Source organism: Vidua chalybeata, chromosome 2 (assembly GCF_026979565.1).
Source record: "Vidua chalybeata isolate OUT-0048 chromosome 2, bVidCha1 merged haplotype, whole genome shotgun sequence".
Classification (NCBI taxonomy): Eukaryota; Metazoa; Chordata; class Aves; order Passeriformes; family Viduidae; genus Vidua; species Vidua chalybeata.
The window spans coordinates 112,421,525-112,438,574 of NC_071531.1; the positions used below are offsets into that span (position 1 = coordinate 112,421,525).

Consider the following 17,050-nt stretch of genomic DNA (forward strand, 5'->3'; position numbering starts at 1 on the left):
GCAAAAACTAAGAAATTAAAGAGTCACCACAGAAGAACTGTGATCCTGCTCCTTCACTGCTCTGTCTCATAATACTAAGTTCAGAGCCTGTCACTTTCAATTTTCTGAACAAGCAGTTTTTCTCCTTTCTTAAAACTGAGACATCACAAATACTCAGCTTTCTTTCAAATACTTCTCTCTTTTCCCCCCATTTTTCCACCCGTTAAAGAATTCTTGCAAAAATCAGTCACTGTCAGCTTTTCCATTCTTCACTTTAAGACAAAGTAGATGCTCAGACTAGACTTGAACTCCCTTCTGCCTCAGCCTCCACTTAAACTAAGAAGAAACCCTTTCAAAGTCTGCCCTATATCTGCCAACACAGTGAATGCTGGAATCAGCCATTCAGCTGTCTGGAAAATTGTCCTACTCATTTCAGGAGACTCTCTTGGGCAAAAATAACAACAACATAAAAAGGTGTTGACTAAGATTTTGATTTCTAATATAAAAGCATTGCAATATACAAAAATAGCTTAATAGCTTCTAAAAGCTCTTTGCACCTTCCCTCATTAGTTCAATTTGTTTAGAAGTTGTTGCAGCTTTGAGAATTTATTGAGAAGAAATAATTTAAGTAAGAAATAAAAAATAAATTTACTAAGGAAAGTGAAACATCTGAGTATCATTGAGTAACTGTAACTTCAATTCTCATCCGTATGGATTTTGAGTATATATTCTCTCAAAATATATATAAGAATATAAAAATGGAATGGATTCACCAATCTAAAAATAGAATCTATTTTCTGGCAAGATTTTAGAGGCCAAGATTCTTACTTCAGTATTAATTTTATTTTGAAGAGAGAACTTAATGCTGTTTCAAATCACAAGGAAAGAATACACACAGAGTACAAGTGAACTAAATGTGGAATTATTCAAATCCATAAACATTAAAAGAGAGATATAAACAGCCATTTATATGCATGTTTTACATTGTCAGGTACCTTTAGGCTAATGCCAAAATACATTAATATGGGCATGGAGACTTTGTGAGAACTTAAAATTCAGTTTGTATTGGGATTAAATTCACTGTCATCTCTGATGGAGCAAAATCTCAATATAGAGTTTGTTGGCCAGGTATATTAAGTCACAGAGGAAACAGGGAAGTCCTGTATAAATAGCACATCTCCCAGTTTGCCAAGTTAGATGCCTACATTTGGTCTTCTATAGCACCAGTTTGGTTTCCAGAGATACCAGCAGTGGTAGCTGCTAAACATCACACACTCCATTTGTTAAAATGGCTGCCTTGAGGATTCACAGCCCTCCAAAGAAACATAAACATTTCTGAGTGAAAAAAACCAAAACATGGTGGAGAAAAAAAAAGTAGTAAAAAAACCCACATCATCATTATTTTTCACAGAAAATTTTATTCTAATATTTTCTAAAACTCCAGAGATCCTAGAAATGTGAGTGGAAGGATCTGTTGAGTTCTGCAGCGCAGTATATTTACTCAGCATCAGTCACAGTCATACTAAAAATAAATCTTAAGAATGTAAGACCTGATCATGCTCTTATTCAGAATTAACCTCACTGAGTAACCTTTCCTACTTTAAATAAACACTATTAGGCTTTTACAAACTCCAGCAGCTCCTCTATACTTTGGCCAACCTCAAAAATAAAAGTTGGCCTACAAGTGCCCTGAATCCAGATGAAATTTCTTTTAAGAGAACAAGCAGAACACATACTGGCACCATTTCTCAAAAAGAAAAAGAAGTTTTATGGATTCTTGTAGAGATCAACTGTAATGACATGTTTGAAGTCAGCATATAAATGGTATTGCAAGATGCCAAATACTCATTTCCACCAAAACCAAGGCAAGACAATGAATAATTAGCTTGACAAGAATTAGCTTTTACTGAGTGTCTTTTATTTCATGGTTGATATTTTTGTATGATATGCAGTGGGGAGAATCAGTACTCCAGAAGAAGCCTGGAACATGCCTTTCCAGTTGTCAAACTTTGCCTTTGAATTCTTCATGTAAACTCAGAAATTCCAAAACCCAAAGCATCCAGATATGGGATGAATAGGTAAATTTTATAGAAGGGATGCCAATGAGAAGCCAGCATGATTGGGTTCTGAATCCACACTGACTGGAGCTACCTTTCACCCTAAACCAATATTTATTACAAATGGTCAGACAAAAAAAGTACTCCGAAGCTTTTTTTGCCTATGTGGCAACCTTTATAATTTCTCCCAATTCTTTTTGCTCTCTGTTTGTCTTCTGAAGGAATTTTATGCTCCAATTGACCAATTTGAAGTCAGAAGACTCCAAGCCTTTTGCCCCTCAGAGAATTGTGCACAAACCCAAATCTGAGGAGCACTGGCTCCAGCTCCTCTTCAGCGACAGAACCCCAGCCTGTGCCAGTGTCTCCCAACATGCAGCTCTGCTCTCCTGCAGGCTTCACTCTACCAAGACTTTTGCCAGTGAGCTCTATTTTCAACCAGAACCAACCTACCCTCCACAGACAAGGCAACTTCAGGGTGCCTGACCTTTGATAAAGAATTTGCTCCTCAGCATATTACAAAAAAATTTATCAGCAGACCTTTTAGTCCTAATGCATTTCCTTTCAGAGCACACAGAAGCATATTCACTCTGAATGCTCCCATGCAACAAGAAGACATTAAAAAAATGAAAACCCATGTTCCTGTGCAGCACCAGCAACTCAGCTGTAAGTCTTATGAAACAAATTTAGAAGCAGGCTGTGCCACAAAAAAAAAAAAAAGCCTTCTGAAAGTGTCACTGGAGACTTGTTTCATTTCTGATCACCAAAAGAATGTCAGTTCAGAATTTACCTTAAAAACTCCTCGCAAAAATTTTTTTCAGCTCATGTGAGGATGCAGATGAAAGCCTGATTATACAAAGAACCCAGTGTGCATTCTGTCACATATTTCAAATAGTAGGAGATTCCTTCTTTCCTGTCCTCACAGGAAGTTATTCAATTCCCTATAAAGCCTTAAATCAGTTTCACAAAAGACTTTGACAGCAACAAGAGAGGATGTCAACATGAGTTATGTTAAATTTGTCAAAAGTAGGTGCTTGTAGATATTTCTTCTATTGTGAAAAAGATATAAAAAGTTAAAGGGAGACTAACTCAAGGAGGAGAGGGGAACCTGTTCTGACATCTTTTGTGACAGACATCTTGTGTAACTTGCCCAAGTGGCAGTGGTTATAAAACAGTTCTGTTGATTTGGAAGGCCAGAAGCAGGAGGAAACCTGCTACCTTAAATGCCTCATTTCAGTGCACCCGTAAAGAACACATTGTCTGCATTTTTTCATGTGTTTGCTATCGAGGTGGCAATCCCTCCAACCCTGTTTGTACCACACAGTGATGCAGAAAGCAGAGAGCCCTATACATTTTCCAAAAGGTGGAGGCAGACCACACAGACTGATAGAGCATCTCAGGCCCCCAGCAGCACAGTTCATCTGTACAGCAGGGCACTGCTGCTTAGCCTGCTTCTCCCAAAACATGCCATGGCAAATTTTCCCCTCTTACCTCACTCTTCCAGGTATTTTCTCCCCAGTGCAGCAGTCTACTGCTTTTACAAGCATATCCATGCATAATTCCTCCAATCTCTTCTCATAGACCCCACAGAGGGAGCTACCAGAGGGATCTGTAGGCTACAGGCTGAAAATCACTGATCTAGATTTGGTACTTGTGACTCCTGGCTATCCCTCTATGACCATCTTAAAATTACACTGTTGTTTATTTTAATTTTTTTTCACTTAGCTTTTATTTCATTGTACAGTTAACTGTCAGCTTTTAAAAAAAATTATGTTAAGGTACTTCATCTGCAAACAACTATCTTAAAGTCACTTTGAAACACCTTCTGGTGGAATCCAGCTTACTTAGCCAGCTGGTTTCTATGCTCATGTAAGGTATTAATAAATGGGAAAAATGAAAGACTTGCTGGAAAAAAGATTCTGTGGGCTAACTGAATAGTTGCCATACACAACTTAGATGAAAGAAAATCTTTTAGCCAGAGGGGATAGCTTCATGATTTAAATCTGCAGTCTGAAATACTTAGTGTCCTGGGACGCCTCAATTTATGTTTGAAAAGGTCAAAAGTTTGATTGAACAAAGTGATTTACACACAGTTGACTCTGCAGGAAATTTCAAAGCTAATGTTCCATAAGGGCAATTAAGGGTAAACAACAATTTGAATAAAAGCAAACGCAGTCTCTGTGAACTTGGAAGGAATGTTTTTCCTTCCCCTTGCCCTTTAGGGTAGTACTTCTTGATTATCTCCCACATCTGGGAAAACCTATTCTTTGAGTCTGAAGGAAGAGAGCACACATCAAGGCTGACCCAACACACCAGAGGCTGCGAGACCAAGACCAGCACAAAGGGCCTGGGATCACTCCCAGCCCTTCCTTGCCCTATTTCCACAGTACCTGGCAGCAGCCAGCCTTCCTACCCCATACCTGTGGGAACTGTCCTCACCTGCTGCCCCCACTCAGAGATTCAGGTGCCCAGGACCTGCCCCTCCCAGGGATCAGGGACAAGCAGAGCCACAGCTGCTTCTCACTGGCGTGCAAGAGCTGGGGACAGCAGTGAGGTCTCCCCCTAGTTTCTCGTCTTAAGGCTGAAGATGCTCTTGGCCTCTTCTGAGATGTAATGAAGAATCAAAGCCAGGACATTCTTTTACACTCTTTAAGCAAGAGTGCAGCTTCAGGTGTGGTCAGAAAAGCAAAGGGTTTGACTCAGTTGAATATACCACACCGCTGAACAACCCTACCAAAAAAAAAAAAAAAGTTCAGCAGAGAAAACAATCCAGTGAATTAGTTTTTGACTTAATTTATTTAGCTCAATTTTGCATCACACATCTGTTAAGAATTACTCTTAAACTAGAAAATTTCATTCTTCAGAAACACAAAAATCTTTGCTTTGGCACCAACAAGAACCTTTCCTTTGGACCACATCCCATCTCTGGGTAGGCACCCCTCTCTGGCAGGTAGAGAAATGCTTTGAGGTCTGCATTTCTCCCCACAGCACAGCCCTGAGAGTGACCACTCTCCACAGTTCACCCAGAAAATCAGGGGCAGGATGATCCTGCTCCTTCCCTGGGACAGCCTTCTAATTTTGGGTGGTATTTGGCTGCCCAGTAGTTTATGCCTCTCCTAAAGTGGCAGCAGGTCACTCTCAGCAATGACTCCCTGTCCACCTGAGCACCAGCAACTGAACACCACTGCACTTCCATGGCCAGAAAGCCATGAAAAGATCAACAAATCAACACATGCAGGAGCAGCAGCTTTCCCACTTTTCCTCAGGAATTATCTGATGAGACCACTGCTTGGAATTAAGATATGAATTTCTGTTCATTCACTCTTGATTTTCTGCCAAAGGCATCTATAGGGAAAGATGAATGTTGCTGCTTCTGAGTGAAATGAAAACCACAATACACAACAATCCATCAGACAAATTAATGCTGTGTTTTGTTATCACCACAAGCCTGCCTCTGACAAGCAACACAAAGGAGAATTACAAGCTCTGGAACAAACCTATTAACCAGAATTATGTAAACCTGAAGGATTTTATCAGATGTATTTCTATCAAAATAAAAGGGCAGGATTTGCTGACAGTAGGAAGGTGGGAAATACTAATTGCTAATACTAAAACACATCAATTAGATGTATAGCAACAGGTTTACTAGACTAAAAATAAAATAAATAATAATTTTAAAAAATCCCTCACAGAACCCAGCAAAGTGTAACAAGTAGAACTGTAAACAAACTAAAATTTCATTCTCCTTAGGGCTACCTGCCTTCTGAATGAAATTGCTTGCAATGCTCTCACTAAGTGATTCCTGGTACCTGGCTCTTAGTAGGGTGTGAAATTTAAATGCACGTTTTGAGCATCTGCTTTGGAAATCACCCTCACCCCCTTTTCTACCTACAGTAAGAAAATCCTTGCAGCTGTGGAGTTCAGGGTTTTTTCTCACATCCATATCTACAAGGTTCATAACAGAAGGAAGAAGATGGGATCTTAAAATACTTTGTTGAACTGAGGTCTTACTATCTTAAGCAGGACTATTTAATCAAAACATTTAGAGTCAGTAAAATTTGGATTTTTTTTCTCTTCAGCCATGTTCAGCAATGCAATAATGCTCCTCCTTGCTGAACTCCAGAACAAGCTGTGCAGTTTCACAAGCACTATTGTTCTGCACACCACTATTTGTAACATCCACTTATTGTTACTGGATATTTAAAAAAAAAAATCTACTGGAAAATAGACAAATGGCAAGCAGTCAATAGAACAGATCTGGGTCATCAGTCTTTGGGGCAGGAGCAAAGGAAAACACTGAAGTTTTGTCCTCAGTCACCTGCACAAGGTACCACCCATTATCACCACTGGGATTCTTGAGAAGATGGCAGGAAGTCCATTCTCAATTTTGAAGCCAAATCATTGCTTTTTAGTGACAGGCAATATATATAAAAGTGAAAGAATTTTACATTATAGGAAAGAAAGATAATGGGGCAAATCTGTGTTTTATATTTGTCGTGTACTTTATGAAACTGTCATCTCTCTCATGTAGACTTTCAGCAATGAGAAATGAGGGGAAGTGCATCCCCACTGTTCCATGGTTTTATTTTTAGGCCTTATTTAATCAGTTAAAGGTTGGCTTTTAACATCATTAAGGTGTGCAAAGGCCAAGAATAAACACAAAGTTTTCACTTTTACACCTACCAGTCTGCCACAGGGGACTATTCCACCCAGAAGCTGCCATCCTACCTAAGTAAGAGGGTTTTTCTACTCTTAAGTAGCAAATACCCTACTTTGCAATTGCTTGCTCCTTTTTACTTCTTCAAGGCAAAGAAACCTTCAACCATCCCAGAGAAATGGAAGACTAAGGGATGAAATAACTGGAAACTTAACCCAACTCTCGTCACCCATCTTCTGTGCTGCAATTACTGTCCACAGTAATTGCTGTCTAGAGACCTTGCCAGATGTGTCATGGTTTTGTCTTTTGTGCTCCTCCTTTACCACTTGCCACTGTTGGGATTAAAGGAGCAAAAGCCTTTGAGGTACAAATTACCTCTGAGCCAACCAGCCAGGGTGATGGAGGAATAAATAATGTGACTTACACATTTTGTCCCTCAAAAACATGTACTCCACAGACTGAGCTCATGAATTCCACTTTCCTTGGCCCAAGGCCTGGAAACTCAAGTCTTTACCAAGTGCCAGACCTCCCACTAAGGGCAAAATTAACCTCAGTTTACAGGTCACAGCGCTCTGATATCCTTGTATTTCACCAAATATTGCTTTAAGGATAAGAGGAGAATGAGGTTGTCTGAGTAGAGGCATCCAAGACCATCTGGTAGGCTTTTGAAATCTGAAAGGTTGTTTGGTTTAGGCTTTCTTTTTTAGGCAACTCTAATGGGGATTATGCAATTTAACAACCATCCCTCTTCCACTTATCATTGCAACCTCCTCACTAACCACAGACAGTCCCTAACGCAGTACTTCACTGCAGTTTAGAATTAACAAATTCATTTACATCTTCCTCATGACAAAGGAAACTGCTGCAAGATTAATAATGCGGTGGTCACAAGGATTTGTAAAGCTCTCTGCTACATCCTGCCTCTACAGGAAATGCTGGAATTGCAGTTTAATGCAACAATCAATGGAACCAATCCCTTTGGCTTTAAATGGCTCACTAGCACACCTCACATGACTTTTAGGACTCAGTCACTCACAGGTTCACATCATCTTTGCTCTTCATGGTTTCCACACCTTCCTGCTGCTTTGTGCTATGTCTTTATCCCTTCTCCCCATCATTCCTCATGTGCTCGTAGCACCCACTCCCAAGAAGACTCTCCAGCCAACTGGCAGCAAGCAAGAGCATTTTTACAGTTTAGCTATGCTAATTGAATACCAGCTAGTTAATATTCAGTAAAAAACCCAGCTAGTACTGGAAAGAATAAGCTACTCTACATCCTTTAAACTTTTATAAACTTAAAGAGAACAAATCCAGCATAACTAATTCCATAAAAGAAAAAAACATTTTCCTTGCTAAAAAAGCAGTTATTCAAACTTTTTAGAAAGGTAAACAATGCAAGCTCTGCTTCCCTGCAGTCATCCCAATTTTTCTTTACTAATTGCTCCAGAAAAGCAGTTCACATTGTGTGGTCAGGCAGAGAAAAACATAATTAAAGTTACACAGACATTGTCTAACTTGTTAGTATCCCAAGCCAAAAAGGGCAGAATGTACACTGTACTTTTGAGAATGAGCTTAAAAGGACATAGAATGGTTTAATGTTTGCCCTAATTTACAGTAACTACAATGAATAAAAAACCCAACTTTTTTAAAATGGAAGAAAAATTGTATTTTCCATGGAAAAGCTTCATTCTGTACATAGCCCAACCCACTCTTACCTCCAAACTAGCAACACACATTCTTTCATGCTTGCCTAGTCATGAGACACGTGAACTATACTGATCTACACTGGTCTGCAAAGATTATCTAACAATACAGGATGTCAAAGGATGGTCAATTGAAAAATCCAACTGTAACTTTGACTTCAGGAAAACAAAAATAACTCCAAAATTTCTGCACAGAGCAAAGAGGTCACTTCAGTGAGTTAACACCCACACTTTCCAAACTCTGCAAACTTTGATAAATGCCTTATTTTATTAATCTATATTTTTTATGAAGAATTCACAAGAAGAAAAAGGGGAATGAGATCCATCTTACCCTGTAAATTGTGCATAGACAGTGAAGGATATACTACAGAAACAGCAAATAGCAGCAAGAGACTGATGCAGCAACCCAGCCTGTCCAACAGGTTTTAGGGAATACAGTTTGCTCAGGAACCAGACCAAATAACACCACACTCCTGGGCTCTCCTGGGAACAGCTGAGGGGAGGAGAACTTTTCTCCTGAATTGATCAAAGCAGAGGTGGTGCTGAGCTACAGTTTGGAAAAAGCACAGTCAGATGGGTGATACCATGATAAGAGTTTGGGATAAAAACCAGTTGGTGACATCACAGACCAAACCAGAGTGCTCATGAGAACACAACCAGTATTACTATTAATTACTGTATTTTGAAGGTGGAAATACAGTTTTAACTTCACTTAAACAGGTATCACATCACCTATTCATATCCTGATCAGGCACTGCATTTATAACATAAAGCTTCAAATAATTATTCTGCCAAATAAGAGGTAAGGGCAGAGTGCTGGAGACATCCCCAGTATGGAAATGGAATTCAACAAGCAGCTGTTTTGGCTGTCTCTGACCTCCTACACAGAGATGAAACATTTCACATGCCACCAATAAACACCCTGAGCACAGCTCAATTAATTAAAAAAATTTAAAAGAAAAAAAAGGTGTTTCTTCTGAGCCCATCCTCCCATTCCACAATGCAAGCAGGAGCACTGTGATAGACTTATTGGTTACTCCCAATCACTACTTTCTGCTTAAATTTGAAATAAATATTTTGGGCCGTACTGAAAGCCTGAGTCATCATCACTTGCAGATCCACTGTCCACAAACAAGTCCACATCACACCCATCAGAAACTGGACAGGTACCACAGGCATACATTCACACCTAACTCCAAATCCATGCTATGCTGACCCACAGGCAGCCAAATTTTCAACGTAACAGCTACAAATGATTTTGGAAAACTAATATCTATGTTTATGACAGTCACAAAGGGTTTTGTAACACACAGTGTTGACCACAGCCAGTGTTTTAACTCTTCTACTCTCAAACACACAACAGTGCCTTTGCCACGACTTTTTTTTTTTTTTTTTAATCTTCTTTTAAAAATGTTACAGAAGTATAAAGACTGTTCCATGTTTTGGCTAATTGAAATTGAGTGTTTTACATAACCTTCTTTACATCACAGGAAAACCCCAAAGAACTAGGGGAAAAATCACACAAGCAAAAATCACCCAGTCAAACTAGGAAAGATAATTTGAAAGTGAGAAAACCTTACTTGCACAGGTAAAATTATTGAACTGCTGAGATACAAAAAGAACAAACATTCAAGCCATTCAAGCCAGACATTTATATAGGCCATAATATGGATGGAAATAAGCTCTTCACACTTTCTTTCCCCCCTTAACATATGTAATATGTGTAATGCCATATGTGTAAATACCACATCTAGTCAGGAGACTTCTAAACAACTTCTTTAAAGTTGTATTTTGTTGCAGTTGACTTCTCCCATTCTCATTTATTTAGGGCAGTTGCTACTGGAGTTTTGCACAAAGTCAAGTCAAGGACACTCCAACCACCCTTAGAAATGACAGACATTTCTCACACAGTCATCAGAACTTGGTCAGCATAGTTTTGAACACACACACACAAACATCAACATATTTAATAATAAATTACAAAACTTACTTTTCTGTATCTGAGGATTGTTTCCAGCCTCCTTGAAGATCCCCTGTGATATCTTTCCCAATATTATTTAAGATGGCATCACCTTTATTTACAGAATCCTCTTTTTTTCTAGCTGTAGGCTCTTCAATTTTCGGGTGCTTTGGTTGCATGTCCTTTGGAAAGGTATTTGTGCTCTTTAAATCCTTTTCACATCTGTTGGGTTCATCTTCAAAGGTAGAGGGTTTAGATTCTACCAAAGAAGATTTTGTTGCAATATTAAATAAGCTTCCAAGGAAATGAAAAAAGCCTTCTCGGGGTTGCTTGTCTTTATCTGATGTTTTGCTTCCAGGAGTCAAACTAGGAAGGCTATTAGCCTTTTTCAGCTCCTCCTGGATTTCAGACTTGCTAAGTTCTTCTGTGGAATGGTTCTTCTCTTCATTTTGACAAGCCTAAGATAAATACAAAAAGCACATAAAGATGATGGTTCCTGTAATTTTCACACATTCCCAAATTCCTTAATTTTAATTTGCACCTTTACATTGTATTCTTTTCAAGAGATCTGTCATTTAAAAAGGTCATTTAAAAGCCCACTGCTTGTTGTCTTCTCTTTTTGTACCAAAGAGGTCCCTATTCCACAAAAAGTAAAAAGGACTAACGCAGGCTAGAATATTCCCAATGCAGCTGCAGTGGAAAAAAATACAGGACAGATGGCAACAATTGCTTCAAGTGACATCAAAAACATGGGGAAGAAGCAAGGAACAGTTATTTCACACTTCAGACTAATCCCCTCAGAAAGCACAGCTTCACAAACAAACCTCCATGTGCTTGTGAGAACAGTTTTCAGCTTGCAAATCTAGGCAAGAACACCACAGCCAAATACATACACTCCACAGCCTTCTGCACTTCTGAAAAACTGAGGAGAGTCAAGAACAGAATTGGGATAAAACAAACTCCACTCACATCACAGAGCTGAACTACCTTAGTTCAACCCTCTGGCCAGCTCTCCTTCAACTGCACAGCTGTTTGCAAATGGATTTGCTGTCTCCCACAGTCTCCAGCACTCTTTGCCTGGTTTTCCATACAGCCAAAGTCCTGCAGAGCACCAGCCCTGCACCTCTGACCTTCTGACCTGCCTATCGGCCCTATCAGAACTGAAATGAATGGGCACCGAGGCAGGGCTTCACCTCATTCAAACCACATGTTCATTTCTTCCCTCAACTCAGCTGAGCATCTACACCCAGAGGCAAGGCAAGCTCTATTCCTCACCAATCTATGCCCTTGAATTTCCTCCGCGTCAGCTCCTCTCAGAGATCCAGGGACTGCTGTCCAAGCTCATGTTACTTCTGTCAAGACCATCTGCCCAAAAAGGTGATGCAACTTCACTGGAAGGCTTCACAAACACCACACATAGCCACATTTTCAGCTTCACAATCTGCAAATGTGTTTCCTTCCCTGGACTAAAGTTTTCTGGGAAGCACCTCCCTGCCCCATCCCCACCCCTTCTAGTGGGTGCCATAGGCTATTGCTGCCTATTTTATCTTTACAGCACAACCCTGTAATTTCAATTCCTGATTCAACCCAGTTCATTAACACAGATTAAAGTTACCCCAAGCTTTTCTCAGATGAAATCTATCCTGCTCAACAGGAGTGGGAAAGAACATGAACAAAAAGTCCTATGCAAATTTTAGTTGTGTCAACAATACATTTGGATAAGAGTAATTGTTTCAAATTGGGCAACACCTACACAGAAAGCTACTATTTCCACTAGGTGACCAATCCTATTTCTACTTGAAGTAATCTTAAATAAGCCAGCAGGCCTATTTGTTTATAGGCCACCTAGGATCATGTTAATGGTGAAAAAAGTGTTTTAATGAACTCAGCTTCATCCTTGGGGAACAGTAATTTCTTAAGAACTTTCAAGATATATTTAGTGATACTGAAGCAGTGGTCTTTAAACTTCAAGCAATTCTTTTTTGCACTTTAAATACAGAGCTGATGCAATTGCTTTAATATTAAAAGAAGCATGTGTTGAAAATTGAATTGTTTATTGGAATTGTGAGGACAGAAATTGAACAGCTAATTTGTCCTTGAGAAATCCACACAACATCCATTTTCTTTGTACAGGCAAGACACTTGTACAACCACAACTTGAACTTCTAAGTAAACTTTTAGAAGTGGGCAAAGTCAAACTCTGGCCTTTTTTCATCCCACCTGTGACAAACCCCGCCTGCTCCCCCACAAACTGCTCTGATCAACAGCTGATGCATCACAACGGGGTGCAGTCAACCCTGTGGGATCAGAGATTTACCACTTCACATGTCAACTCTACCCAAACCCACCCCTGGAAATGAAGATGCCAGCATTGCAGCTTGGAGATGTGCCACAGCTCTGGCTGCTATCTTCAGTATTAGACAAGTAACACACGAGCCTGGAATGAACCTCTTGAATAATTGTCTTTATCTCAGAGGAACTGAATACTTTGCATGAGGAAATACAAAACAGAAACAAGACAACAAAATAATTTCCAAAATTTGATGAGTGAATGATTCACCATGTCAGCTTCAAAGTTCTACTGTCACATTTTCTTCCTTCACTTTGACTAACACCTCAGCATTCTTCAATGCCAGATTTTAATTCAACTTTAAGTGAAGGAGGGCATTTTTCCATAGTTTTGTGATTTGTACCATTCACACAGATTTGTCTAATCTAAAAGAGTACCTCAGTGCAGGAAATGCACACAAATCTTATTCTTTTCTATGCACAACCCTTTTAAGCCACGAACATTTATATTAACTATTAAAATATCTATGACATTAACAGCTAGATGCATTAACTATAAAAGAAATTGTTACATTAAAAACTTGACAACAGTTTAGTCTTATAAGTGTTTTTGTTTGTTGTTGTTGTTTTGTTTGGTGTGGTTTTGCCCATTTTTTAAAACCATTTGTATTCAGAAACTAATAGAGAGTTTGTTTTTTTTTTTTCTATTAGGAGCTGAGACATCAAATATAGTTAAATCTTTACATGTGAAAGTCTTCTCTGAGCAGCTCTGAGACATAACACTTGTAAAGACTGTGCTGCTTATTTGTGAGCATAATTTATGCCCTGCTTGAAAAGCTGTTTTGTAGTCTCTGCTTCCAGAAACAGAAATCTATTTAGACTTTCCTTCCTCTTTAATCTTCCTTTCTTTACTTAACTTTTGGTAAATCAAAAGAACAGGAAGCTCTAATATGAAAGGGTCCTTCCATACCTTTAACCATAAATAGCGTCTTGCATGAAAAAAAAGCCACAGAGAACATTTACACTGTGTTTATTTGAAGATATATGTGGATATTAAGTCCTAACACAGAAACTATGCAAATCCCTCTTTCTTCCCTTCAATATAATCAATCCTATTCTCCATATATTCTCCCTCCTGCTCCACTTTGCCATAACAGACAGCTTGAGCTATTGGTATTTCATCATTTGCACACAAAATCTCAATTCAAAGTCTGAAGCATTATGCAAACAGCACCGTTCCTGCTGCAGATTTTGAAGTTTGTATTTTAAGATGGTGCCATATTCAAATGACTGAGACGAAAGCACAAGACTTTACTATACGAAAGCCAGTAAGCCTCTAGCACAGCAGGAGCCTTCAGGCACGAATGCCTGATGAACACACAGCACCGTGGCACTTCCACGAGCCAGGATCACAGAAACTTTCACTTATCATTCCCTGTGCCTCTCTCCCAGTCTGTCTCTGACAGAAGCCCCTAGTGAGCACTCAGGGAAAAAAAAAAAAAAAGGGCACAGGGTTTATATAAAATAATCCTTTCCATGGTACATCCCAGCAGTTTTCAACAGTCAGGGCCTCTAGCAACCTTACAGAGCATTTGATTCTGTGTCACAATTAAGCTTGAGCAGTTTGATATTCACAACACTATAGGAATATCAGTGACTCTTGTTTTACTTACACTTCATGTCATCAGTCAAAGAAAAATAAATTTTAAAAGTCCTCTTACAGCATCACAGCAGTCTGAATAGTTTCTCAGGTTCACCACAAAAAGAGTGTTCTCTGGATGGAAACCTACCTGCCAGATCCCCTTTGAGATCCTTGCTGATGCAAGGAAAAAAATTTTCCTGCTATAACGTTATCTTTCTGCTCCTCTTGTAATGAACTGTCATCAGCCTTCTCCTGGCCTCCCCTTTCCCACTCTCTGTGAGCTTTCCTGCTTGTGACATGCTTCATGAAGCTTTAATTAGCTTTTAGTCCTTTGGCAACTCGCTGCTCCGAGTTTCACTGAGCAAGCCCTGGGTAACCTGGCCTGACCTTGTAGCTGAACTGAGGCTGGACTGGATGACACTCTGGGCTCCCTTCAACCTGAATTATCCTACGGGCCCGTGCCCTCACGTGCAAGGAGCCTGGTGTGGCGGAGTGTGAAACGAGACTATGGCTTCAATCAGGAGACCGCAGCGATAAGTGACGCCGTGCCTGGGCCCTGTGCTCCCACTTTGCTGCACTGAAGCCTGCCAGCTGGGGCTCAGGGGACAAGCCCACCGCGGCAGGATTGCTATCCCAGCTGATTTATCCAGGGGCAGCCGAGTGTGCCCTCCAGGCTGTCATCCACTGCAGGCCGCAGCGCAGACAGCCGCCCTCGGCCTCGCTGCGCCTCGGTGGGCAGGCCCAGGGCTCGCCACCCGGTGAGCAATCCCCCGAGGTGGGATTGCAGGGCACAGCAGCACCCTGAGGAGGGTAAACTGCCAGGTCACCTCAGTTTTCCTCACCTCCTGCCCAGCAGGGAACCCTCGTGACCACCCTTGTAAGCCATCTCTTCTCAGCAGCTGGGTGGCTGAAGTTTGAATTGAGGTTCTCAGTCAGCAAGGGCTCCGTCCATCTGCCAAAAATACAACCTCTTTTATTGCCCTAACGAGGGAAATGAAAACGTTACCAGCGTTAAAACACAGATCTCCGTGAACAAAGCGTCAGCTTCCAGCCACAGCTGCCAGACATTTGGGATTTCCCTCCCCAGGAATGAACGCTCATTAGGAAGCAGAAACTCCAGACAGCCGCACAGGGACCTCTCAGGCCGCCTGTCCTGCGGCACTGGGAGAGCATCCCACCTCCTGCACAGACACCCTTCTCCCACATCATCCCTCCTGCACCTGTGGGAGGAGATGGCCTGCCATCTGAAATTTAGGATCATCCTGATTCACCCCAGGGACTTCCAACAAGTCATTTAACCCCAACATCCTGATCTGAGAATGGGTCACGGCACTACTCCTGAGTTTCTGTTTGCTGGCATTTATAAATTAATTAACAGCTTCAGGCTGAAGTGCTGGGGGCACAAAGTAGCACATGTAGGCATTTCCACATATAGTACAGGAAAATTAATCTTGTTCCTGCCCTTAGCTTTGACCTTTCAACACCACTGAGATGGCTGCATTTCATTCAACAATTATGAACATCTCATTCAGTTAGAACACTGACACAGTATATACATTCTGTGTGCTAAGCAAAATCCACAGGGACATAGCTGGGGCTGGTGACAGGCTAGTTCATCTCCACAGTGAGTCATAAATGCAGTTTTTAGCAGATTTTCTTTCTCTGGGAGGTTAAAGCATCTTTGGTGCAATCTCTCACTTTTCTCAGTGAGTGAGACACACTGAGGTGCCTTAAATCCAAATGTGAAATACGCCTTTGTTTTTTCAAGTACTGTGAGGAAAATCTGTCAGGCTTTTGCAACCAACAGGAGACAATACATATGGAAACCTAATGAAAAACTATTGGACGTAGTGAGACAAAGATTAAGAACAAAGCTTGTCTAAGGAAATTAGAATGGCATTGAGAAAAATTCAGGCAAAAGTACTATCAGACTGTGAAATACACAATAAGAACCCCTAAAAGTCCACTGTTGCTAGTGTTCATGAACCAAGTGGATTGAAAAAATACATGGTTAAAGTGGGTTTTTCCTATTTAAGCCAGTAATTAGAGTGGTGGTGTAGAAGATGTAAGAGAGGTCCATCACTGTAAAAAACTATTTAGTCTTTACTAAAACATACCTTTTAACTAATGAGAAAAAGCAAAAAAAACCCAAAAGAAACAAAGAGTGACTTGGAGTTTTGGGGGAATTTAAGTTAAAGATGAACTCAGTACCTCTACAAATACCCAGTTAACCTGAATACTTTTTAATACTGGGAAGTTTTCCTTCCCCATCCTCATTTCTCTGCTTGGTTTGACATGAAAAAAATCAGGTCATGGCAACCCCGGAAGACAAAAGTAACTAGAAAACTAATGAAATCATGGCATCTTCTTAATCAGGAGTAAAAGTTAAACAACAGGAAGAGACTTTTAGTTAAACTGTATCAGCTTTGCATTTTAAAAAATAAACCTATTTAAAGTCAATGACTATTTAACATTTGGAAAGACAACAGCATCTGCTCAAAGTTCAGCACTGGAACTTTAAAAATTTGTTTATCCATTTGAATTCTTGAAACAGCAAAGAGTCATTAATGTATATTTAATCTGTCAGATGAGGAAAGAAAAGATGAAACAAGCATTCTCTGAAATTTATAGTATTCTCCTAAAATGTGAGGAAGTATCCAGAAATACATTCCCTGACGAGAACAACAGATAAAGTGGTTGAGGTGAACATTTCAAATGGAAAGGTAGAAAACAGGAGGTACAATTTGAAATAAAATTTCTGCTGGG

General features: G+C 40.1%; 1 protein-coding gene across 2 annotated transcripts in view; it reads right to left on the reverse strand.

Moving 5' to 3' along the window:
* Positions 1–15,340, reverse strand: part of CRYBG3 (crystallin beta-gamma domain containing 3) — a 59,938-nt gene extending 44,598 nt beyond the window's left edge. Inside the window, exons 1-2 of one of the 2 annotated variants that reach the window (XM_053934349.1) lie at positions 15,291–15,340; positions 10,384–10,811 (exon numbers count right to left, since the gene is read on the reverse strand). In XM_053934349.1, coding sequence (XP_053790324.1) covers positions 10,384–10,532 — 149 coding nt within the window. In that variant the 5' untranslated portion in view covers positions 10,533–10,811; positions 15,291–15,340. Of the gene's footprint in view, positions 1–10,383; positions 10,812–15,126; positions 15,161–15,290 lie in introns of those variants that run through there. The other variant, XM_053934350.1, reaches the window with a different exon arrangement.
* Between the last annotated feature and the right edge of the window lie 1,710 nt (positions 15,341–17,050).